Source organism: Cynocephalus volans, chromosome 2 (assembly GCF_027409185.1).
Source record: "Cynocephalus volans isolate mCynVol1 chromosome 2, mCynVol1.pri, whole genome shotgun sequence".
NCBI classification, from domain to species: domain Eukaryota; kingdom Metazoa; phylum Chordata; class Mammalia; order Dermoptera; family Cynocephalidae; genus Cynocephalus; species Cynocephalus volans.
The window spans coordinates 186,143,692-186,168,528 of NC_084461.1; the positions used below are offsets into that span (position 1 = coordinate 186,143,692).

Below are 24,837 nucleotides of genomic sequence, written 5' to 3' on the forward strand. Positions count from 1 at the left end.
GACCTAGGTGTGTATCCCTTCTTGGGCAGAGAGGTTGACACTTTGTCACTAGATCCAGAGATGATCTATGACTAATGTTAAAAATCTGCAAACTGTGTGATTAAAAACAACAGAAAAGGGTGGGTATCTTATGTATTTTGACAAGCATTACTATTTAGGCAGAACTCCCAAAAATAGTACCTTCGGAAGGTTATTCATCTAAACCAAAATACCTCTGATGATTACGTTTCAGTCAGATCCGAAGATCGTCTGGGGGTGGGGTCGAAGGAGGGTCAAAATTGCAATGTAAACTCCAGGGGAGAAGAAACTTTGCTGAGTGCATTCTTGTATGCTCAGCGTCTAGAGTATTGCTTGGCACATAGTAGGCGCTCCCTTCAAATACCTGAATAAATTAATACGCAAAATTAAGTGGATGCGAAGGGTGAATTTTCCAGGGGAGGAGGCCTACAGCTTTTGTCAGTCTCAAAGGAGTGTTAGGCCCCCAAAGCGTTTAAAAAACCACTTAATACAGACAGACCTGAAATTTATTTGAAATCAATGTCAAGAACTGGCTATTCTAACGCTGGGACATAGCCAGACCTGGACATCCGGAATGATCTACGTGCTTCAAAACACCACTCGCCACCATTTTCTCCAGGTAATTTTCCATCCCTGCCCCCACAGTCAAGGAGAAAAAAGTACTTCTGAAATCCTACCTATTTATCCCACTACTGTAATAACAAGCGAGCGAATAAAAATTCCCCAGGCGCCGCAAGCGAGGGGGCGGCGGGGGACCGACGCGGGCCTCGGGCGCCGCCGGGACCCCCGCCCCCCCAAACTTTGGCAAGTTGCGGGCACCGAGCGCACCCGGAGGCGCGGGGCGCGGCCGCGGGTGGAGCCGCCCCCTGACGCCGGGCCGCCCCCTCCCGGCCCGGCCGGCCCCGCTGGCTCCGCTCAAAGTTTGCGGCCGCCCCTGCGCCCGCCCGATGTATGGGTGATATACTGCGGCGGTGTCAGGGTGAGGGACGGCCATATTTGCCGGTGCGGCCCGAGCCGTCAACAACAAAAAGTGCGCGGGCGCTCGGCGGGCGCTCGGACGGGCGCGGGGACGCCGGGGCCGCCGCGCCGCCGCCCGGCCTCGCCGCTGCCGCCGCCGCCCTCGCGGCCTGGCCCGGCTGCGCCCGCCGCTCGGGGGGATGTCTTACAAACCGAACTTGACCGCGCACATGCCCGCCGCCGCCCTCAACGCCGGTGAGTGAGCGCGCCCCGCGGGCCGCGCGCGCCGCGCCCCAAGTGCCGCCAAGTTGGGGTCCGCGCGCCTGGCCCCGGCCCGGGGCTCCCGGGGACCCGCGGCGGCCGGGGGCGGCGGGCACCGGGTCCCGGCTCGGGGCAGCGCGGCCGCCGCCGCCATGATTCCCGCGCCCGCGCCGCCAAAGTTCGGGTGTGCGCCCCGCGCCTCGGTGGGCCTCGGGGCCGGGGGCCGGGGGCGCGGGCGGCCGGGGTCCCCACACGGCTGCGGATCGCGGGGAGCGCGGCGAGCGAGGGCGCGGGCGGGGGAGGCTTTCTCTCGGCTCCTTTTTCCTCCGGCTTTTGGGCGGCTCGGCGAGGGCCCCTGCCGGCGGGAGTCGGGAGCGGCCCGGGCCGCGCCGGGAGCGGGGCGCGGGGCGCGGGCCGCCCTGGGGAGCGAGGACAGGCCCGGGCTGGGGGGCGCGCGTGTGCAGGGCCGGGCCACGCGCGGGCAGGGCAGCGGGCGGCGGGATGCCAAGCGGAGGCGGGCCCTGAGGGCGCGGGACCGCCGGGGCGGGGATGGGGTCGCCGGCGGGCAGGGGACCCGGTAGGCAAGGGGACCTCGGCCTGGCGCGCGGGAGCACCGGCGGTCCGCGGCGGACACGCGGGGTCTCCCTTCAGGCGTGCGCGGAGTGAAAGAAGTTGGAGAAGACCGGGGCTTCTGGGAGTCTGCAGGCGGTGGGTGGGGGGTGGCAGTTCACCCGGGCCCCCCATCTCGGAGCCCGAAGTCTGGGCCTCGGAAGCCTCCTGCTGCAAAAGCCGGAGGGGCTCTCCTCTCCCTTCCTGCGGTTGGAGCTGGGCGCTCCCAGGAAACTACTCCAGAAGTTATCAGGCAGCTTTAGGCTATCCTCAGGGACTCGCCTCAGGGACCGGGGGAGCCGTGGGGAGGGGGCGTAAAATTGTGAGATTGCAGATATCCACCTTTGTGTCCTCACCAGCGTCCCCCTTAAGTAGACATTTGGTTGGAAACAAGAGTTCCCAAAAAGTGAAGCGAATGGGGGGAGAGGGTAAAGGCCTTGAGCGGGGAGGGGACTGGCCCTGCTGGTCAAAAATGCCACGCTGACGGTTCGCCTCAAGTTTTGGGCCTTGCTTCCAAACATTGACTCCATAACTCCAAAAATCCGGTTAGGGACCTTTAAAAGCGAGATTTTCTTAAACTTCTTGGGTACTGAGATCTGGGGATTGGAAAGGGTTAAGAATCAGGGAGCGTTGGGAGGGAGAGTTGAATTGCTCAAAGTGGGCTCTGAGCCCCAAAGAGCAAACAGCCACTATTTTCTCCTCGAACGTTCTCACCTCCTCTGCACACCTTACAAAGCCAGGCTTTGTTGCCAGGTAGGATTTCTCGCAGCCTGCTTCATCTGTGTCTGGGGTGGGAAGGGCCGAGGGTCGCCCTGCCAGCCCCGACAAGGCTGGAGATCTCAAGCCTGCCCTGGTGTAGTGGAGCAGGGGTCCTAAACTGAGACCTTTGGGTTTGGGGTCACAGTGACAGGGGCACCCACTGGGACCCCTGAAGCCCTGCTATGGGCTGGCTAGCACCTGTATGCAGGTTTTTTTCTTTCTCCTATGAGCAATTCCAGGTGGCGTCCTGAGGTCCCCATCTCTGGGATTTTGGTGGGGAGCCCTGCCACCTCCCCATGGACCCCTTGCAGAAAGCCCTGCTCTCCTCCTGCCATTTGCATCCAAGATGGACTCTCCTCTTCTGCTCCTCCAGCTTCCTTGTCATCATCCCTCACGCCCTCCAGCCCTGCCTCCTGTTCACGGGGTTGCCAAGCTGCGGCCTGGCCGGTGGTGGCAGTGGCGGAGTTAGACAAAGCCCCCGCCTCCCCCCGCCGGAGAGCCCCCCCAGGCGCCCCAAGTGGCGGGAAGGCCGCCAGCTCCCCAGGCCCAGGCCGCTCTTTGTCTGGCGTGGGGGCGGGGAGCTACGCCTGGCCCCAGGAGCTTCCTGGCCTCTGCCCACCCCTCCCGGCTCCCTGCACACTGCGCTCATTGTCTGCGATGCTCCGGAGACGGCCTGTGCTGACGTGGAGTCTGGTTCTCTCTGTGGCCTCCCTCAGCCGGTCCCTGTGTCTGCAGGAAGGAGTGGGCAGGAGTGGAACTCAGGGCCCTTCTTCCAACTCCCCCCAGGTCCAGACACCCCCTCCCTTCCCAAATAAGAGATCGGCCTTGGCATAGTCTCAGGGTCACCTGCCTCTTTATCCAGGTGACTGGAAAGTCAAGCTCTGAGCTATGGCTTGACTTCCCCTCAACCAAAATGGGATGATTTCTCACACCTCTTCCTTCTCCCTTTGCTGCCCCCAAAACCTAACCCCAGTGTCATCAAACAGTAGGATCTAGAGCTTTCAGACCTTCTGTTGGGAAGTGTTGCCTCAAACAGATGGAGAAACTGAGGCCCAGAGAGGAAGGGCCTTGTCTAAGGTCACACAGCCAGGATTGGCACAGCTGGCACTGGCTCCTAGCCCAGGAGAGAAGACAGAACAGGGGGGTGAGGAACAGGGGAAAGGGTCCACAGGGAAAGGGGGCAGGCGGGGGTGCAGAGGATGCTGGGAAGTGGCCCTCACCCTGCCAGTGCGCAGGAATCTTCCGGATGCCAGTAGTGCTGTGCCTCGCCAGGCATTTAGTCCCCTAATAGTCAGGATTGGAACCCAGGGCCGGGACTTTGAAGCCTGCACTACCCAGACCACACTCACTGCTACATCAGCAGCTCAGGAAGTTGGGGTTTGGCTGATGTGGTGAGGGACCTGGGGGTGTGCCCACCCTGTCCTGTCCCTGAGCCCTGGCCTCCTCACAGCTGGGGCTGCCATGGACCAAGGTAATGGGCAGGCTTGTAGTGCATCCTCATCCTGAGCAGCAGTGTTCCTGTAGCATCATCACCACTTGAGAGGCGAGGAAACTGAGGCTCAGGATGGCACAGTGCTCTGCCCAGTTCAAGATCCAAATGCACGTTCCCTGAGTGTGCAGCTCAAAGTCAAGCATAAACCTGGGCCCCTGTGGGGAATTCAGGGTAGGTCTGAGACATCTGGGTACTGTCCCCAGCTCTTGGACAGAGGGACAGCATTGGGGTGGCTAGCTTCCTGTGCTAGCCTTTCTGGGCTATGTGCCCCCCTCCCCCATCTGTGTCTCCACAGCAAGGGGCTTGGATCCAGTGTTCTCCATGGTCTCTTGCAGGCCCCTCGCAGCCCCCTCGGTCTGCGCTCCTGAACTAACTTCCTCCCTGCCCCTCCCCTCGCCCACACCAAGCGAGCAGCTGGTTGGTCTGGCCAGCCTGGCACCAGCTGTCCATCCCTGGGGCCAAGTCTGCAGAACCTGCTGTGTGCGTGAGAGAGAGACCATTTGGCTCTGGGGGTGGCAGGCGGGCAGCTGCCGAGGAGGACTAGGTAGCTTCTCCATGGTTACCACTGTTTGTAATTCTGCAGGACATCCTTTACCCACTAATGGCCACTCGGACACCATTATGGGTCTGCATGCTCCCAGCCATGGACCCCCCACCCCTCATGCAGGAGTCACATTTTGAGCTGGGCTCTGGCCCTGACAGTGTCTCCGGATGCAAGAGTGGTACATTCCATATGTGGGACCTTATCCCTGGGGGCATAGACTGTCAAGAGTCTTGTCACCTCTTTGCGGGGTGACGGAGACTCAGAGAGGTTGAGGAGCTTGTCTGAGGGCACACAGGGAGGCTGTGACCTTCTCCAGATTCCTGATTTTGTGTCCAGTGCACCTGTGTCTGGCTGGGGTTGAGTCTCCAATGCTCTAGGACCTTCTCCTGTCCTCACCACATGGTCCTGCAGAGATTTGGGTGCATAGGCGCAAAAAGGCTTCTGTACATAATAAATCTTAGCCCAGTGGGGACCAGCCTCAGCAGCAGGTGGGCTCTGTGGCACTGAGGTGGCTCTAGGTTATCAACCCTGGGGAGCAAGACCCAAGGAGAGAAGATGGCAAGGATTAGGCAGCGAGCAGCAGGAAATTTTACCTTTGGTACTGTCCGTCCTGCGGAGGCGCTGCAGGGATGGGAGAGAGTTCTGTGTTGATGGTCCGTCTGCTGTGGTTGTTGGTCCATCTGCTTGCCTTTTAGCTGTTTATTTACTATGGTCTTCTAAGCTGGTGTCAGGGCCATGGCCAGTCAAACTAGAGGTCAGGAGCAGGGTTTTTATCCTGCAAAGACAGAAGACCACAGTTGGTGGCATGGGTCTCAGGCAGAGGGGTGCTGCAGGACCCAGAGTCCCCACCTTGGATACCACCAGTCAAGGCCACGTGATTCCTAACACTTCTCTCCTCCCTGTAGCTGGGAGCGTGCACTCACCTTCTACCAGTATGGCGACATCCTCACAGTACCGCCAGCTGCTGAGTGACTACGGGCCACCTTCTCTTGGCTACACCCAGGTATGGCAGTGGGGGGTGGGGCATGGCGGGAGGGCCCTGGGGTGGCCTGGGCACTGAGGGCCAGGCCTGCTGTCCACCTTCAGGGAAGGGGATGAAGGAGCAAGAAGGACGGAACAGAACAGTCCTTTCCCACCCTGAGACCCTGCTCGGCTCACATTCAGATGAAGTATCAGCATGGAGGGTCCACGAGGACAGTTTCCTGGGGACTCACCAGGTGGTGGGGGAAGGGATGGCACAAGGAGGGGCCAGCAGCCCCAAGCACTGCAGTTCCTGCAGAGGCCACCGCCCATGTGGCTCCCCGGTGGCTCTCCTTGCTCCTGTTTCCTGGGTAAGGAAGGCCCGAGCTTGACTCTGGATCTCTAAGCTCAGACAGAGGAGAGGGCCCTGTTCCCAATGGCTCTTCATGGGGTCAAGGTGCGTGTCACTGAGAGCTGCTGGATATGAGCGTGGCCCCTGAGAGAGGCCCCTGAGCAAGGCAGCGTGGTTCACACCTGCTTGCACCACTTATGAGACTGTGCCCGCCCCCACGTGGCAGCCTCCCAAGACTCAGTTTCCCCATCACCCCAGTGGGGATGATCCTAGTGCCAACCTCACTGGCTGGCGAAAGCAGTCATGGAGTAAGCCACCCTGAATCTACAAGGGCACATGGCCCCTGGGGAGGGCTCCGCCGGGCTCCAGCCCTCTGTGCTAGGGTCACCATCTGGAAGATTCTCTTCCTGGGCTAGACCCCATGCCAGTGTTCCATAGTTGCCATGGAGGCGTTCCTCGGCCCAGGTGGCTGCCCCACTGAGCACTGGCTGCCTGGCCATACCCTGCTAGGCCGTCCTGTCCCCAGGCCTGGGCCCAGGAGCGGGACCGACGGAAGAAGCAGTGGTGGCGGGAGGACGGGCTGAAGCACTGCACCCTGGCCATGCAGCAGAGCGGGGACCGTGAGGCCAGGCCCCAGCATGATGAGGCTGAGCAGCCAGACAGAGACAGGCCAGGCCTCGAGGCCAGGAGACAGAGGCGGCAGAGGAGGAAGGAGGAGCAGGCGAGGGCCTTGCAGAGGGAGCTGGCCGCCCTGATGCAGCTGTGCAAGGAGAAGGATGAGGAGCAGGAGGCAGTGGCCTCGGCCCATGGGTGCACAGGGAACCCGGCCTCGCTGACCTGGGTGCTTGCCTGGGGGCTGGCAGGGGTGGTTGGAGGAAAAAGGTTTTCTGTGGAGTAGAACCTGCTGGTGGGGAGGACAGGGTGAATTGCACACATTCTGTCTCCGTCTGGGGGTCTCTAGCGATTGTCGTGGTCCTGCTGACACCACATTTGGCCTCCAGCTCTCCACTGGCTCTGGGCACTCAGCCCTGGGATTTGCTTTCTCATCCATCCTGGTCCTAGGAAGTTCTCTGTGAACTCTTTTATCGGGACAAGCCAGTCTTTTTTTGTTTGAGGTGATAAACGAGCTTTCTGGAGACTGCTAGGTGGAGAGTGAGAACCAGCCTCACAATGTGTAGTTGTCCGCCAGCTGTCCCTGTGCTGTGTCCCAGCAGAGCCGGCAGCCCTGGGAGTCCAAGCTCGGGGAGTCACTCCCCCACCTGCCATGAGCTAGGGGCCTCTTCACTCCCTGGTGTGGTTGGGGTCCTGACCTTGGCACTGGTTAGGTTTCAGTCCACCTGAACCCATTTCTTTCTGATTCTAGGGAACTGGGAGCAGCCAGGTGCCTCAAAGCAAATATGCAGAGCTGCTGGCTATCATCGAGGAGTTGGGGAAGGAGATCAGACCCACCTATGCGGGGAGTAAGAGCGCCATGGAGAGACTAAAACGGGGTGAGACCTGGGCCCTGGGACTCCCCTGCCAGGTGACCCCTGCAGCGCTGGCCCATTAACTGTTCTGAGAGATTTTCTGGGGAATATGTTGGAGGATGGGCTAGGGAGGGGTGCTCTGACCCACTGGGGCTCATTTGCTGCAGAATCTCTGTCTGATGTGGAAGCACCTGGGGGGCCAGGGGGATTTGGTGGGGAAAGGGACGTGGAGGCCAGTTGTCTTTGGATGGTGTTTCTAAGAAGGGTGGCCCCAGCCAGTGAGACCTCCTCATTTGTGTGCTGCTAGAGAGGGTCTGCTGGCTTTCAAGGGAATCTTTTTAGACCTCAGATCCTGAAGCCATGTCTCTTGCTTGTTCCTGTTGGCTGACACTGGTCCTAAGGAACAGTGGGAATCCACATATGGCAGGCTCCGTCCTCTGAGTGGGGCCGTGACTGTGGCAGTGGCCTAGGGTTCAAGTTTATGGGTATCTGCAGGGGCCTGAGGAAGTGTGTGAGTCTGTCCTAGGGTCTGGGGAGGGAGGGTTAGAGCACTCTGAAGTTCTTGAATGGTTGAAGAGGGTGGACGATGGGAAGATGATATCACAGAGAACAAGGGAGTCACATCAAGGTGTGACTGACCAGCTGATTTCAGGAGGTTGCTGCCTCCTGAAGTAAAAGTGAATGGAAGGAGAAGAGGATTTCTATTTTAGAAGGTGGCAGTTCAGAGGAGCCGTGGCCCATGTGATCAGGAGGGATTTCGGAATTCTCAAAAGTTTAGAGAAGCAAACTTGGAGAAAAAGGGGAGAGGAACATTCTTTGGTTATAAATCTATGGCATAAATGGGGAGGCTGCTTTTGGGGTCATGGCTCCCCAGTGGTAGCTAGGGCCAGCTGAGAACAGGCTGCTACCAAGAGCAGGGACTTGGTTAGTGTTCCTGAAATCTTGGTTAAGGAATAGACAAATTGCACAGCTAAATTGGGTACAACCAGGGACAGGCTTAGACAAAGGGGAGACTCGCAGAGTGAGAGGCTGTTTCTGAAGAGGGCCTAGGAAAGGGACATGGACCCCACCCCTGATCTAACCCAGGGAGTCAGGTGGGCATCGCTCTGCCCCCAGGGCTGCTGTTTGCAAGTCAAAGGAAGCAAACCAGTTCTGGTAACTGGAGGGTTGGTTACCCAAATAGAAATTCCTGGGAAGATACTGGACCTCAAAGTCTAACAGGTGATTTGCACTCACTCAAAAAAGCCAGTTGTTCACGTCAACACATGGATATGCCAAGTGACCACTTGAGGGCACATCCTGGATGGTGACCACTACAGGACACATCCTGGGTGAGCTGCTGGTCCCATAGTAATGAGGAAGACCTAGTGCCATCCTCTGGCCAACAGCCAAGTCCATCCTCACCAAGCTGATGTCATGGCAGGGTGAAAAAGGGTAATAGAGGGAATAGAGGGAGTGCGGGAGTTGGGAGCGTTGTTCATAGGTTGGCAGACTACAGCCCATGAGCCAAGAATGGTTTTTACCTTTGTTTTTTTTTTGGCAGCTGGCCAGTATTAGGGATCTGAAGCCTTGACCTTACTTAGTGTTACACTGTGCTCTTACCAACTGAAATAACTGGACAGCCTGGTTTTTACAGTTTTTAATGGTTAAAAAAAACATGATTTGAGGACATGTGAAAATTATGTGATATTGAAACTTCACGGGGTTGACCCATGGCTCACTCGGGAGAGTGTGGTGCTGATAACACCAAGGCCACGGGTTCAGATCCTGTATAGGGATGGCTGGTTAGCTCACTTGGGAGAGCGTGGTGCTGACAACACCAGGTCAAGGGTTAAGATCCCCTTACCGGTCATCTTTTTTTTTTTTAATAAAGATGACCGGTAAGGAGATCTTAACCCTTGACTTGGTGTTGTCAACACCACGCTCAGCCAGTGAGCCAACCAGCCATCCCTATATATGATCCGAACCTGCGGCCTTGGTGTTATCAGCACCACACTCTCCTGAGTGAGCCACGGGCTGGCCCTCCTTACCAGTCATCTTTACAAACAAACAAACAAAAACTTCAGTGTTCATAAATAAAGGCTTATTGGAACATGGCCATAGCCATTGTCTACATATCGTCTGCGGCTGCTTTCATGACAGAATGGCTGAGTAGGTGTGACAGAGACTGGGTGGCCTGAAAAGCCTAAAATATTTGCTGTCTGGTCCTTACAAAGTTTTCCAAAGCTCTGTGATAGATTATAAGATTTGTGAGGTATGGGCTCCTAAGTTTTAGCTGCTCGTGATTTGGGGATGTCATTTATAATGCCCTCTGGGAGTCATGTATTAGAAGGAATGGAATCCTTGGTGTCTCTTAAAGTGAGATCAATATTTCATGAAGTTCACTAAAGGCAAAAAGAAAAAGAGGCTGGCCGGTTAGCTCAGTTGGTTAGAGCACAGCTTGTAACGCTAAGGTCACAGGTTCAGATCCTCATACCAACCAGCCCCCTGCTCCCCCACAAAGTAACCACCAAACCATAGAGATAAAAGATGGGGGGAAGTTCATAAGGCAGAAGGTGGCTGAAGTATCCTAGGGACAGGGTTGTCACAGTGGACCAAGAGTTGATCATTTGTGAACAGTAGTCCTCTTGTACCCTGGCATCTGCAGGCTGGAAGTATTATTTTGTCTACTTGACACTGGTCAAGCCCTTTCTAGAATTTAGAATATGAAGAAGCCAGAGAAAAATCTCCACAATGGTTGAAACTTGAACTTGGGTAAAGACACATTTTTCCCCATCATCCAATGGATGTCACGAAAGGATAGCTTGCTGGTGCCACCTTGGGCACAAGAAGAAATTTTGAGGGAGACATGATGAGTTTTAACTAGGAGAGAAGGGCCTTGAGAGGTGGGATGGGATTTGTTAGTGCCCCTTAAAGCTGTTCACGTGTTTGGGTTGATTGGACATAGGTCCCGAGTTCCCTTCCAGTCTGAGGGTTTGATAGCCGGGTTGTAAAAGGATGGGTCCTCTTCCTCGTACAGAATGGGCACTGCTGGCCGGGTACTATGGCCATCAATGGGATTATCCCCTGCCTCTGGTTCTCTTTCAGGCATCATTCATGCCAGGGGACTGGTTCGGGAGTGCTTGGCTGAAACAGAACGGAATGCCAGATCCTAGCCACCTTGTTAGCTTCGAAGGTTTTCCATCTTTTTACAAGATGAGAAGTTACAGTTCATCTCCCCTGTTCAGATCAAACTCTTGTTTTCAAAATGGTAACAGTTTGGTTTTTCCTTCCATGGTTCACTAGGCTCCGAACCTACAGTCTCAAAGTTTGAGAAAAGATTTTGCAGTTAATTAGGATTTGCATTTTAAGTAGTTAGGAACTACCCAGGTTTTTTTGTTTTTTAAGCATTGATTTAAAAGATGCACGAAAAGTTATCTTACAGCAAACTGTAGTTTGCCTCCAAGATATCCGTGTTTCCCTTTAATTTTCTCTTTTGAATATGTTTCCCATATTGTTCTTTGTTCCATTTCATAAGCTAATACAACTCCAAGGATTTTGTTTATAATGCATACTGACAGCACGCTATAGGTCCTGTTTGCCATACAGTGTAAATTCTGCTTAATGTAATTTCTTTTTTGCTTAAGCATTTGCATGACTATTAGTGCTTTGAAGTCAATTTTAAAAATGCACAAGTTATAAATACAGAAGAAAGAGCAACCTACCAAACCTAATAAGGCCCCCAAAAGTTTTCATACTAAGACTGTATGTAGATTTTAGTTCTGTGTTTACTATAGTTGATCAAAACATCTGGAAGAAAATGATTAAAACCGTTTGCATCTTTGTATGTATTTATTACTTGATGTAATAAAGCTTATTTTCATTAACAGTTTGTATTGAGATGTGGGTTCCTTGAATTCTTATGTGGTGTTTTAAAATAGCCTCTCAAGCAGAGGTAAGAGAAACCTGTCAAAGGGTATTTTCCCACCTGGCCCAGAGACATTGTTTGTGATGTCATTAGCACAGTTAGCTGGGCAAAGAATGTTCACTTAAGTCAGAGGTAGGGATAAGGTGAAGTTGCATTATGGGTGTATTTTAACTGCAGCAAACTTAAGTGTATGCTAGGAAAAAAAAATAAGAAAAATAATAGAAGCAGTGTTGACTTGGCCCACTCTCCCCCCAGTTAGGCCATTCTTAGTACATAGGTGCTTCCCCTGTGAGCGTTTTCTGGTTGCTTCAAGAATCTATTTTTCATATAATGTGGCCACTACCTCATCTGGTGCTCACTGGAAGAAATTATCTGCTCTGGTGCCGGGAAAAAACTGGGTTGCGCTGGATGTGTTGAGAATCCATGTGGTGGTCTCCAACAGTGCCTTCCAGAGGGCTTTTGAGTTAATTTTTACTCTATACCTTAAGGCACTAACCTGTAATGAGGATTTGCCTTGGTGAGGGGTAGAATAAGACATGAGGGATATGATCAGTTATGCAGGCACGAGGCAGGGTTGCAGCCATGACAAGTCTAAAGGCTGGTAAGAATGGGTCTTGGTGGAGTGGGCTTCTCTGTATCTCCTTCAAACATGTGGCAGCATATTGCAAGGGTAGAAGAGAAGAGACAAATTGAGGCCTCTGTCCCTCTTGTTCACAGCTCCGAATTTCCTTTTCCATTATTACTGGTTTCTTATGTATCATTCCAGAGACTTGAACTTCTAAAGGGAAGTTGGGTTGAGGAAGGGTCCTGGACACTCCAACAGGAAATAGAGAACCCTGCATTAGAGTGCTTAAGCTTCCACAGCAAGTCACTCCAAGAGGAGAGTGTCTTAATCGGCAGCCTCAGAGATAAAATTTTATTTGGATATGTGCACTGGGCATCCAGTCAGGGCCTGCTGGATGGACTGGTCTTCACTGCAGAAAAGGGGCAGGCCCTGCTTCCAGCAGCCAGACAAAGGACCTCTCTCTTCAGAGTTTCCCTGCTTGTTTTATGTGTGAACTCTGGATGAGTTCTAATAAGCCAACCTATTTATTAACCATGGCTAAAATCAAACAACTGTAAAGTCAAATCCAGCTTGAGTGATGCAAATTCACAAACAAGTCAGGCTCTGGAAGCTCATGTCTTATAAATCTACTTGCAAGTCAACATATAGGGAATGATATATGTATTTCTACAACAGAGATGTTTCTTAGCAACATAGTCTATTAAGTTAATGAAGTAAATGGACAGATAAATTCTTTCACCATCTTGTTTTCTTTTATTCTCTTAACTTGACATGAGGATAACTAAAATCTAAGTATCGCGGAGTAGTGCCTCCCAGCAGATGAAAAGGTACCAGTAAATGCTATTAATGTTTGTCTCAGTTCTCTGGCTCGCCATAAAAATAGACATTAATGCTTTTTGCAAAAAAAAAAAAAAGAAAAAAGAAAAAGAAAATTTCTCATCTTTTATAATAAAATAGAATTACACAACATAAATGTACAGCTTAAAAAGGTACAGGGACACCCTTCTAACTACTGTCCAGGTCAAGAAATAGAACTTTGTCCTCTCCAAGTGCCCCTCCAAATGTTACATCACAATGACAACTTCTTTCCTCCCCCCAAAAGTAGCCATGACACTTTTAAAATAATGACTTCCTTGTGTTTCTTTACAGAAGTGTGCATCTCTATCCACTATAGCTTAGTCTACCGTTTAAAAAACTTTGATGTCTTTCAAGTCTGTCAAGATTTCTTTAAAAGCTCCATAATAATGCTAGTGATGGAACTTGTCACCATTATTCCCTGGAAGCTTCCCAGCAGATTCTTTCAGTCAGAATCTGCAATTCTTTTCTCGGTGGACATTTTGCTTGATTCCCATAGTTCTTTCAGTAGTTTCTTTTTTTCTAGGGTTTCCTTTGCTCTTTTTTTCCTTTCTTGCTTTTTCTTCTCTGCCTCTCGTTTTTCTTTGTAAACAAGACTGTTTTCACCATTGTAGAAAATATCCACTTTTTCTTGTAGGATTTTCCGAGCTAGCTTTCTGTTCTGATCAATTGATCTTGTCTGATGGCACTGTAAGAGATAATGTTTTATAATGTGAAAACCACAGTATGCTGAGATGGACAGGACCTCAGAAGTCATTAATTTCAACCTATTTGCTTTACAGATAGGGACAGGCCTGGAAGGCAAAGCCACTTGTAAGGAGTCTCCATGAGTCAGTGACAATGAAGACCAGACCCTTTCCTGCCTCTGCCCGGTACACATGACCCTGCATCCCAGCTGTATTAGGTGGCATTCACTGAAATTGTCTTATAAATTAGGAGTGTTATTTTTGCTTAGAAGCAACAATAGCCTCCAAATAACTTAAATAAGGTCCCAAAATAATTATGAAAACATCAACCGATATATCTAACTTGTGGACATAAGTATAACTATAAAAATCTTTCTGAAGGAAGAAAATAGCATCATTATTATTAGTCGACCATAACAGTCATTATATTATGCCTTAGTTATTATAGGCAAGTGCCTTGCAAAGCTGTTTGATATAAGAGAAATTCTGAGAAATTAGGGCAAAAGATTAATACTAAAAGCAAATTTGAAGTTATATAAAACAGGTAGGTTAAACAATTATGTCAGGTTTCAGAATTTTGTTACTCATGATTGACTTTTTTTCAAGGAGGAAAAGAAAAGCGATTGAGGTTTTAACTAATATGCTCTTGACTCAAAAACTCAGTGAAGTACAGCTGTTAGGAACATGGACTTTGGGTTTGGTCTGAGTTGACTCCTATAGTAGTAGGACCTTGGGCAAGTTACTTTAATCTCTCCGAACCTCAGATTCCACATCTGTACCATGATGGAAATAATGAACATGGGGTTGTGAGGACTTAGTTGATATGTGCAAAGTTGCTTAGAACAGTGCCTACCACGTTTACATGATATATAAGTAATTGTTAGTATAGGGAAAACTGCCTTCACTGTCTCTTTTCTTTGCTGTCCCGTATGGCTTATGCTGCTTTTAGGGCCTTCTGTCAATACATGTGTAACAAAATGGATTGGTAGTTCCACTGACTGGGCTTGTCTTTCAGAGGCAGTGGGGCTACTACTACCAAACCAGGAAGAAGGTAGAAAGCACTTCACCACTTCCTAGAGGTTCAGAGTATCTTGAAAGGTGGTGATATTCTGATCAGTGTTTTGGTGTATATAAAGAAGACTTCTACAGGCAGCTGTGCACAGCACTTTTTCTTCTGAGGCTGAAAATGGTTTGCCTCCATTATCTCACTTTCAGCCCTCCTTTTCCAGAAGGTGAAGTATCACTGACATTTACCAAAGAAGGGACAGAGGGACATGGAGGATGTGGCCATCCTAAAGTTAATCAGCCAGGTCAGCTTAAGGGATGAGACTGCTAGCAGACAATCAGGGCCTGCTTACTGCCTATGCAGGGACTTTGAGCCCAAGCAGTGTTGCAGATCTCTGCAGCCATCCTGCAGCTGGAGTGGCTGAAAGAACTGTGCTGCCTGGTGCCTGCCTTTATCAGCCACTGCTTAGTGCTCTCAAGATGCTGCTTCCCGGGCAGTAGCCAAACACCAGCACTGTCTGCCAAATTCAAGGACGGCATTAATACCCTGGCTCCAAAGGATCCTGGCACCAGGCCTCTGAGGGAGGAATGGCTCAGAGCATGGGACAAGATCTGCAGTGCCCTCTATTGCCCAGGCCAGAAGGAGAATGCACTTCAGCCCATCACCACTGCACTCATGAGAAATCTACTGTGGCTGCAGAACCCCTCAGAGTGGAGAGTCTTCCCCCCAGTAGTCTTCTTCCTCTACCTTTACAACGATGCCCGAGGGGATGTGCTTCAGCACCACACAGTTGCTTGTTTTGTTGGTTGCTTGGCCCCCTGGACCATGTCCTTTTACAAACTGTTCTTCGAGTTCATTCTCATCCAGGGACAGTAGAGCAGGGCGGTCCTTCTTGCCTGCCATCTGGACTAGAGTCACAGCTACTCCTGGAGATAACAATGTCAGCTTCTCCCAAAGCCTGAGTCCCCATGGCACTGTGCATATTCTGGTCAGTTGTGTAGGAAAACGAAATAAACCTGAGGTGTTCATAAAGTGGTTCTGCTTGTTCAGGACCTGAATTAGACAAACAAAGAGGACAGCTTTTTGGTAAGATGCATTTGCTCTCAAGGTTATACTACAGGTTCTAAGACAGCTTTTTATAAAACAATTCAAACGTGATCCATATGTTACCTAGGGTACTTAGGAAATTAGTGGAGACATTATTCAGCAAGACACACCTCTCTCCAGGCTTGCACTGTCTACTATGTTCTTAAAGCTAATAAATATTTTCTTATAACAGATCAAAAATATCTTCAAAGCACCTTAAGGTGCTGTTTTCTCAGGAAGGAGAGGTTTCGAGTGTGAAATTCAAAGGAATGGGGCTATAATGTGATAAAGAAATATTAAATACTACATCAGGCAAGAATTAGGATCTGAGTCAAGTGACAGAATTTAAATATTTGAGAATCTTTGAAATCAGATGTAAAGACCACAGTATGAGAGTCTATTTTATGGCTGAGCTTAAACAGTCTGACACAGTAAACATCACTATCAATCAATGTCATGATTGTTGTTTTTTAATGTTTCCAGTTTCATGGATTTGAATAGGAACATCTGTTCCCTTGGATGCACTGCTGATAATGTGATCCAACTGGTACTCATCGTTAGAACTACCAAGTCAACTAATTTTTATTAAGGTGCCTGTTAGGTTCAAAATACCATGCAAAGTATAGTGAGGGATATGAGATGAAAAAAAGCTAGACTGTCTTCATGGAGTTTATAGGCTAGTTAGAGAGAGAAAATATTCAAAGAGAAAGCATTATTTAACAATAAAGGATTTCAGGGCCGGCCCGTGGCTCACTCGGCAGAGTGCGGCGCTGATAACACCAAGGTCATGGGTTCGGATCCTATATAGGGATGGCCGGTTTGCTCACTGGCTGAGCGTGGTGCTGACAACACCAAGCCAAGGGTTGAGATCCCCTTACCGATCATCTTTAAAACAAACAAACAAACAATAAAGGATTTTAAATAACTACACAAGATATACCATAAGGTTGAAATGACTTAGATGACAGATGAACAGAGAATAATAACTGAGGATATGGCGAATCTTTTGTTTTTTTCAAGGGGTGAAAGGCAGAAGAATCTGAAAGGTCTCCCACATGAACAGGGGTGAGTCACAACCTGGGCCTGTTTTCTCAACTGGAAAATGGGTGAATTAGCCTTTTTCCACCCATCCCACATAGGCTTAAAAAAGATGGGAGAAAAGAGATGGGAAGGGGCTTCGTTGACACCTTTTGAGGCTTGAGACTGTTTTTTAGTAAAATCTCTGTCACCCAGGTGGACTACGGGAACTACAAATGTGTCTTTATTGAGGACTATGCAGGCAGTAAACACGTGCTTCTCTTTTTAACAACTGCTGCCTGTGAGGCTCTAGTCTGTTACCATTTGAAACCTTGTAAGTTGTAGTCAAGGCAACTGGTCTCTGACACAGGTAGAAGCCAACTTCTAAGGCAACTGCACATCCAGCAGATGACTCCACCAACCAGCTTTGCTCTTACCCATTGTCACCTTTGACCTCTAACATCTACACACATGATATTAGGCCTTGTTTGCTTGTAAATATGTGCATTTCCTATGTCACTTTAGATAAAAGTTTCTACCTTAGTAATCAGTATCACTGATACTGAGATGACTCTGGTCATCTTTGGAATGACAATACATTTTCTTCATCTCTACCTCTGCTATTTCTGTGGGAAATAAATAGAATGTAACATACTTTCCAAGCCTTATGTCAATCCTAGCTTTTGATTCCATGACTGATATTATGGTCTACCATATCTTCTTTTTGTCACATTCATTGTTCTGTCAGTCCCCAGTGGGTGATAATTAAGATGGTACTGGCAAAGTGCTCCATGGCTGTGAAGGGATATATTTTGAAATAGAGTGTGCCAGTAAAAGTGGTGCTTTAAAAATTGGTTTTGGTTAATGTGTGAAATATTTTAGAAGTATCCTCAAGAAAAGATAAAGGATAAACCCACGCACTTTCTCTGAAATCTCTACAATAAAGAATCAACTCACCTACAAATGATTAAGTGAATAGACTAAGTCAATGTCCAAAACTTCCCTTTATTTTTGCTTTCAATTCACAGAACAAAATTCCTTTGTGTACCAGTCAGCTTCTAGTTCCTGGATGAGATTCATTACAGAACACAAGCCCAGTGCCTCTCTTGAGGTTTCTCTTCCGCTAGCTAGTGAATGTGACCGGGCAGGACAGCATTGGTATATAGTACAGTGACAAAGGGAGGAAGCAAGTCTGAGACAAGGCGAAACTCACAGACAAAGGATGGAGCAGAGAGTGCTTTTATCAGCTGCTTTGTCACCAGCCCACTGTTTCAAATCTCTACCTTTCTGCCCTAGTTCAGAGCTGACAGACACACTGGAAGGTCTTCCACCCAACTGGAGTTCAAGTTACTGGCAGCTTTGTTTAACAGCTAATTCCAACAGCCAATCAGACAATTCTAGACACTTTTAGTATCTCCTGGAGCTTTGGCCCTACTCCAATGACTGCTAAAAATGACAAACACACCGATGATTCCACCTCCCCAAAGCCCAAAGAAGAATATGTATCGGATTTCAGTTTTTGTGATACCCACAGAGCAGCCCAAAGTCTTTGGAGAACAATAAAAGCAGCTCAAATTATAGTTCATCATAACATTAAAAAAGAAAAATGGTAAAAAGAAGTGCTAGTAAGGGGAAACCAGCAGTCATGACAGCTTTGCCCTAATTTCTTTCTTGAATGTGAGCTTTAATTTAGGGCTGGCTCTTTACCCTGACTTCTCTTCAGCTCTACTTTTCCTTGATGATGGCTTCCAAGCTACACAGCTGATCACAGTTTAAGTTAAAGCCCTTCTCATTGTCTGAGTCTCTTCTAAGCTGGTCAATTTCAGAGATAATAGGTCTGAGGACTTTACAAAAGGAAATTTAATTTGTTCAATGAATCTTTTAAACATCTGCTGAGTGTCATGCATGGGCCTTAGGGAGCCAAGGGAGACTGTAGCATAAGAGAGAAATTAAGAAGTCCATAAATACAATACATGCCATAGCCCACAAGGGATAACATGCAATAGAGCAGTGGTTCTCAAACTTTAATATGCCCCCAAATCACATGGAGTGCTTGTTGTCAGGACTTGGAAACTGCATTTTACAAAGTGCCTCTCTTCATTACTGGATCCAGCTAGCACACATTCCCTCCTCTAGCTTCCATAATCAACCCAAACCAAAAAGGACATCTAGCTACAGGGATGGTGTATTCAACTCTGCAACAAGGCCTGTGACTGGAGCAAACAGTCACAGATGAAAACTAGATGCAGCAAGACGATGCTGTGTCATCAACATCTCATGCTCTGGAGAGAGGTAAAGAGGATGGTAATACCTTTTGTTTGTGTCTCTAAGAGCGATAAAGGATATTTGAATTGATTTTCAGGAAAGCATAAGATTTCAATTTCTGGACCTGCCTTCAGGATACCATTTATCTAAAATTCACTTTATTTTTTATAGGAAGGTAGAATACTAGTTTCCCTTAGCCACAACTTTCATGGTATATCAACCTTGCAGAAACTTCATTAAAATTAATCGAAGGAACAGATGTGGAGACTAACTGTAATAGGGTGCTTTAGGAAAGATAATTGTTAAAGCTCTCACCAGCCAGTCTCACCAAACTTTAATGTGCATACAAATCACCTGGGAGTCTTATTAACTGTGATGCTGGTTCATTTGGTCTGGGCGGGGCCTGAGACTGCATTAATAACCAGCTCCCAGGTGAGGCTGTTGCTGCTGGTTCAGGGACCACACTTTGAATGGCATGGCTAGGGGCTTTCAGCAAGGGTGCTGACTATATCCTGGCACTTAGGACTGTCTGACTGCTTGATCAGAGTCCTAGGGTCATGATGGCAATAATGGAGATGGAGAAAGGTGCAAAGGAGTTTGATGGGAGGGCAAGGAAATCATCTAGATAAAAGAATTAAATGAATATTGATTTGAGCTAGCAGAGAATGTGACATAGCAACAAGGGGATTGAGAAACGGTCATCTGAAAACAAAAAACACCACACCACCAAAAATGTTGCCTCAATTGTGTCAATGTTCTAGAACAGTGTTGTCCAACAAATATGCTAGCCACGTGAATTTCTAAATTTTCTAGTAATCGCATTAAAAATAAAAACCTGATGGAATTAATTTAAATGTATTTTATTTAACCCGGTATATCCAAAATATTATTTCAACATGTAATCAACATTAAAAAATTAAGATATTTATTCTTTTTTATAAGAAGTCTTCAAAATCTGGGTGTATTCTTACTTACAGCACATCTCAATTTGGTCCAGCCACACTTCAAAGGTTCACTAGCTACATGTGCTGGTCGCTACCATATTGGACAATGGAGTTCTAGAATCTTGCTACTCAAAGTGTTGTCCACCGTGTGGGAGCAACAGAACCACTTGGGGAGTTTGTTTGGAATGAAGACTCTCAGGCCCTACCCCAAACCTATTAAATGAGAACCTGCATTTTAACAAAACCCTCAGGTAATGTGCCTCAGAAGCACATTAAAGTTTGACAAGCATTGTAATAGAACAAAGGAATCAGCAAGTTCTTCTGGTTGCTAAGACTGACACTTTTTTTTTTTTTTTTTAAAGATGACCGGTAAGGGGATTTTAACCCTTGACTTGGTGTTGTCAGCACCACGCTCTCCCAAGTGAGCTAACCAGCAATCCCGATATAGGGATCGGGACCCACGGCCTTGGTGTTATGAGCACCACACTCTCCCAAGTGAGCCACGGGCCAGCCCCAGACTGAAACTTTTTTAAAAAGCTGTTGTTTTGTATTCTTATAACATTTAAGAAGTTGAGACCAGATTTCAGGAATGCTGATTATCTGCTTATTCACAGTATTGTCTTCCCCTCCCCAAGGAAAAGATGAGATGAAACCACAGTTCTGAAAACAATGACCTAATAAATTAGGAACAAATTCAGTCAGACTAATGTGCAGTGTTGCAGCCTTGAAAAGACAAAATGGTCAGCTGATGGCACCAGAAGCTAAGTAGGAGGAAAATGATTTTCTGAGAAATGCCTGATGATAATTGATGTTTCAAAAGTGTGTTTTGGTGCTCCCTGCAAAATGGGAGTTAAAGGAAGCCTTTCTCTATCTTTGCATCTAGTTCATCTTCCTGTTCTAGATGCCTGCAATCCTTATGAGGGCTGAAACAGCCTCTCCAAATGGAACCATGGAGTACTGCAGGTCAGGCTTGAAAGACCATGTCATTTCCTAGGCTTGGGGTTTTACACTGAAGGTAAAGCACCTTTCACCCACAGTAAGTGTTTACAGAGAACAAGAAAAGCATAATACACTAAGCAGGAAATGCAGAGGTATTATCTTTGATTTTGAGGATAAGAAAAAAGGAGAATACTCTGGGTTTGGTCTAAATTTAATAGGCTTACTGCTGCAGAGTTCAAGAGACAACTAATGAAGTATATAAAGAGAAAAGCATTCCACAACACCAACATCCCATTCATTTTTTTTTTAAAAAGAAAACTGAATCCACAGAGAATTACACCTGTCCTATTTGTGTGTATCACTGTGATTTTCTTCTATTCATGGCACCTAACAGGAACTTTATAATTATCAACTACACTATTAAAATAAAACAAACACATAAAAAAGCAGCAATAATAACACTCTACATTTTCTTCTCAAAGTCTCAAAGCTGGGCCGGCCCGTGGCTCACTTGGTAGAGTGTGGTGCTGATAGCACCAAGGCCACGGGTTCGGATCCTATATAGGGATGGCAGCTTGGCTCACTGGCTGAGCGTGGTGCTGGTAACACCAAGCCAAGGTTTGAGATCCCCTTACCGGTCATCTTTTTTTAAAGTCTCAAAGCCTAAGGGCTGGTCCGTGGCTCACTTGGGAGAGTGTGGTGCTGATAACACCAAGGCCACAGGTTCGGATCCTATATAGGGATGGCTGGTTAGCTCACTTGGGAGAGCATGGTGCTGACAACACCAAGTCAAGGGTTAAGATCCCCTTACTGATCATTAAAAAAAAAAAAAGTCTCGGGCCGAGCCCGTGGCGCACTCGGGAGAGTGCGGCACTGGGAGCGTCGAGTGCGGCACTGGGAGCGCAGCGACGCTCCTGCCGCAGGTTCGGATCCTATACAGGACTGGCCGGTGCACTCACTGGCTGAGTGCCGGTCACAAAAAAGACAAAAAAAAAAAAAAAAGTCTCAAAGCCTATATTACCATTAATGATGCCTTGTATTTGTTTAGGACTTAAACATTTCCAAAGCAGTTTCAAAAACATTATTCTATTTGATACAAATAAAGAGATGCACAGCATGTGGATTACCTCAAGAAGATTTATCTTGGAAGACCATTAAGTTTTCAATTTCTGAAACTAAATTTATCCTTTCTACAGCTTGTTTCATGACCTTCATAATATCTCAAGATCTGCTCTTTTCCCAGTTCCTTAAACAATGTTAGCTCATTTTCCTTTTCTCTTTTTGACTCTTCCTCTCATTATTTTATACCAGAAAGGCCATACTGCAGAGTATGAGCTTTGTAGTCAGCATGACCTGCATTCAATGTCTCAACTCCATGATTTACTTACTGTGCAACTTTGGCCACATTTCCTCATCTGTAAAATGGAAATAATACCACCTAGGGTGAAAACAAAATCATACGTGTTGCCACAAATGTAAAGCAGTTAATGCTCATTAAATGGTAGCACTCCCTAAACTGCAAAGCTGAGGAACCTCTAACATACCACATAAGTTGTGGTCTTGTGGCACAAACCCAATCTGTGATCTGATTATTTCACTGAGTTTTGTTTTAGAGCTCACGGCAAAAAGGCATCTAGAACAGTGACCTGAAAACTATTTTGCTTGGTATGGCCCAATTTAAGAAGTACTTGAAAACCATGAAATTACTGAAGACATGCTATTTGGTGAGGTCATAATTCTTGCCTATAAATTCAGGTGCCAAGGAGATTATTATGATGCCAAAAATACAGCCTGATTTCCCAGCAGGCTCAAACTGAAAGATAAAACCACCTTCACTGAAGCAAGTACTGGTTTAAACATAAATATCTTTAGAAGTTATGTAATATGGTAAGAAAAATCATGAAAGACAGGAAAAAAAAATTAATGTAAACTTGGTTATTTCCTTTCATGTTTAATGGCTAAACTGTAGATTTAAACTGTTGTTTCTCATTTCTTGCTGTGGAGAAGGCCACCCCCCACAAATGACAAACTGTTTGGATATAAAAATCAGTAACACAAATTAACACCCTGGTTAACAGAAACTAAATGCTTCAGGCCATTATCAGCCACTATTATTGAATAGCCTGATTGATGTGAAAGATCTCCACTCAAAAGCTGTCCATTTGAGTTCTTCAAGACAATCGAGAAGTACTTGAGTAATTCGATATTATAATAAAATTACATGGTAATCATGCCGTTATAAAGGCCATAAAATAGTGTTGTAATCTTGCTTACAAGTAGTGCAAAACCTGTGGTACAGGGGAAAGGAGGTTATTTAGATTAGATGAACAATTATTACACTTACCACATTTACTTGAATTTCTGAAGGCTTCTTCTGTTTTCTATATTCAGAAATAATTTCTCCGGACTTCAAAAACTACTTTTTTAGCTGTTTATAATGCTTTGAAAAAGGCATCTCTTCAGTGTCTAGTGCTATTAGTCAAAGGCAATTTCCACTTTGAATATTTTAAAATTAAGACCCTACCAAAAGAGCTAAACCTAAGGTAAGAAATATGGTGTGAGCAACCTTACCAAAATATGTCGCATATCAGTGAGTTAACAAGATAACACAGTTAATCACAATACCAGTTCCTGAATGTGTTGGTTTATTAAGACATTAATGGACAAAAAAAAATTACCTAAAATCACACTGCCAAAAAACAAAGACCAAAAACATACACACCCAAACTGAACAGAGCCCATCTGATTTTATAGCCCAAAGCGATGATCTACTGCCTCTTGCATGTTTAATTACTAATCACTAGAACTTGCTTTTGGGGTAAATATTTTTCTTGTATAGAAACACACCTCACTTTGCCTGGAGCTGTCTCAGGAATTCAGAATTCTTTTGTGAATCTCAATTCTTCTGAGTGCAAGATTCTAGGGTCTCAGTAATTTGATTTTGGTTAGGTGTTACATGAGCATAAGGTTGACTGGTGGATTAACACAATTGGTAAGGTGGGTTTCAATTTATTTAAGCTTGAGCTCATACATATATTGATGAAGTTCTAGATAAAATTTGGATTTTTACTGTTGAAAGTAACTGGGAGGTATTCTTAGGAAGCTCAGATGAGACAGAATGCCTCCTGGTGGATTTGTCATTGCAAGGGCAAATACATCTCCCGCATCCTGGCTTCTCAGTGACACCTCTGGCACACCTAAGTGATAGTACCTGCAAAGTCCCTTTACTGTGGTCCAGGACACCTGGAGGGAAATCTCAGAGCTGGCAATACCTTAAAGGTTAACTAGGCTGAAGAATAAGGACTGAACAGAGCGTGTGAGATGGGGTGGGGGTCCACGGGGAGGAAGGCGGGTTCTCTGTGGTACTTGAAAGGCCTAGCAAGGCCATGCTGACACCTCCTGTGTGCCAAGCTTGAAACGCACCTGCTGCGTGGTCAGAGCTCCATTCGGCCCTGCTGAATAAGTAAATGAGAATCGCTGCATTCCTCCTTTTCTCCATGGCGGTGGCCTCTCTTCCTCTCCCCTGCCCACGAGTGTCTGAAGAGCCCCAGGACCGACCCTAGCAGCCTGGGGGTAAACCAGGGCGAGAAAAAACTTAGCTTAGCTTAGGCTCCGCCAGCGGAGCCTCATGAACACTGGTTAAGCGACGACTCGGGGACGCAAGCCGGGAAAACGCGGGCGTCCGGCTCCCAATCCTTTACTCCAGAACTCTTGACAGTCGTGGGGCAGCCATAGGGATGCCTTGCTTCTCCGCAGACGCTTACCTGGTCGCAGGACCGCCCTGTCGCCTCCAGTGTTCTGGGGGAACCGGAATCACCAAAGAAGAGGGATCTCCGTCGCGCTCCTGGGTCTGCGCACGCGCCGCACCCTTGCAGTGGCTCCTTCACCTGCCAGAGGCGTATTCTTACTAAATGCGCATGCGCGAAGCTGAGGCGTCTTTCCCGCGTGGCAGCGGTAGGTTCCCAGAGATCCAATCAGAGGGGAGGACTTGACAGCAGCCCCGCCTCCTCTCTCTTCCCGGGCGTTGGATATCCCTCTCGGGCTCGAGTTGAGCGAGAGGGAACGGGGAGGTCGACGCGCGCGCCGCGCTCGGCCGTCTCCTCCCCCTTCTGAGCAGCCAATTGCCGGCGAGACGCCGGGCGCGCGCAC

At 48.0% G+C, this 24,837-nt stretch overlaps 2 protein-coding genes across 3 annotated transcripts; one reads left to right on the top strand and one right to left on the bottom strand.

Moving 5' to 3' along the window:
- Positions 1-1,104: 1,104 nt before the first annotated feature.
- Positions 1,105-11,286, top strand: CDK2AP1 (cyclin dependent kinase 2 associated protein 1). The gene is made up of 4 exons (XM_063087196.1): positions 1,105-1,230; positions 5,546-5,643; positions 7,316-7,442; positions 10,506-11,286. The coding sequence occupies exons 1-4, from the start codon at positions 1,176-1,178 to the stop codon at positions 10,571-10,573; spliced, it is 348 nt and encodes a 115-aa protein (XP_062943266.1). The 5' UTR covers positions 1,105-1,175; the 3' UTR covers positions 10,574-11,286.
- Positions 11,287-12,620: 1,334 nt separating this feature from the next.
- MTRFR (mitochondrial translation release factor in rescue) lies at positions 12,621-24,566 on the bottom strand. 2 transcript variants are annotated; one of them, XM_063087520.1, is made up of 4 exons: positions 24,453-24,566; positions 24,112-24,255; positions 15,185-15,490; positions 12,621-13,433 (listed from the first exon to the last, which is right to left on the bottom strand). In XM_063087520.1, exons 2-4 carry the CDS (start codon positions 24,169-24,171, stop codon positions 13,191-13,193), a joined length of 609 nt encoding a protein of 202 aa, XP_062943590.1. In that variant the 5' UTR covers positions 24,172-24,255; positions 24,453-24,566; the 3' UTR covers positions 12,621-13,190. The 2 variants fall into 2 exon arrangements, with proteins under 2 accessions (XP_062943590.1, XP_062943591.1); XM_063087521.1 differs by lacking the exon at positions 24,112-24,255.
- Positions 24,567-24,837: the final 271 nt, after the last annotated feature.

Coding starts and splice junctions, on each gene's coding strand:
- CDK2AP1 (XM_063087196.1), top strand. CDS start 1,176: ATGTCTTACAAACCGAACTTGACCGCGCACATGCCCGCCGCCGCCCTC. Junction 5,644..7,315: donor CTTCTCTTGGCTACACCCAG/GTATGGCAGTGG, acceptor TTCTGATTCTAG/GGAACTGGGAGCAGCCAGGT. Junction 7,443..10,505: donor CATGGAGAGACTAAAACGGG/GTGAGACCTGGG, acceptor GTTCTCTTTCAG/GCATCATTCATGCCAGGGGA.
- MTRFR (XM_063087520.1), bottom strand. CDS start 24,171: ATGCAGCGATTCTCATTTACTTATTCAGCAGGGCCGAATGGAGCTCTG. Junction 15,491..24,111: donor GAGCTCTGACCACGCAGCAG/GTGCGTTTCAAG, acceptor TGTCTAATTCAG/GTCCTGAACAAGCAGAACCA. Junction 13,434..15,184: donor CCTCGGGCATCGTTGTAAAG/GTAGAGGAAGAA, acceptor TATCTCTTACAG/TGCCATCAGACAAGATCAAT.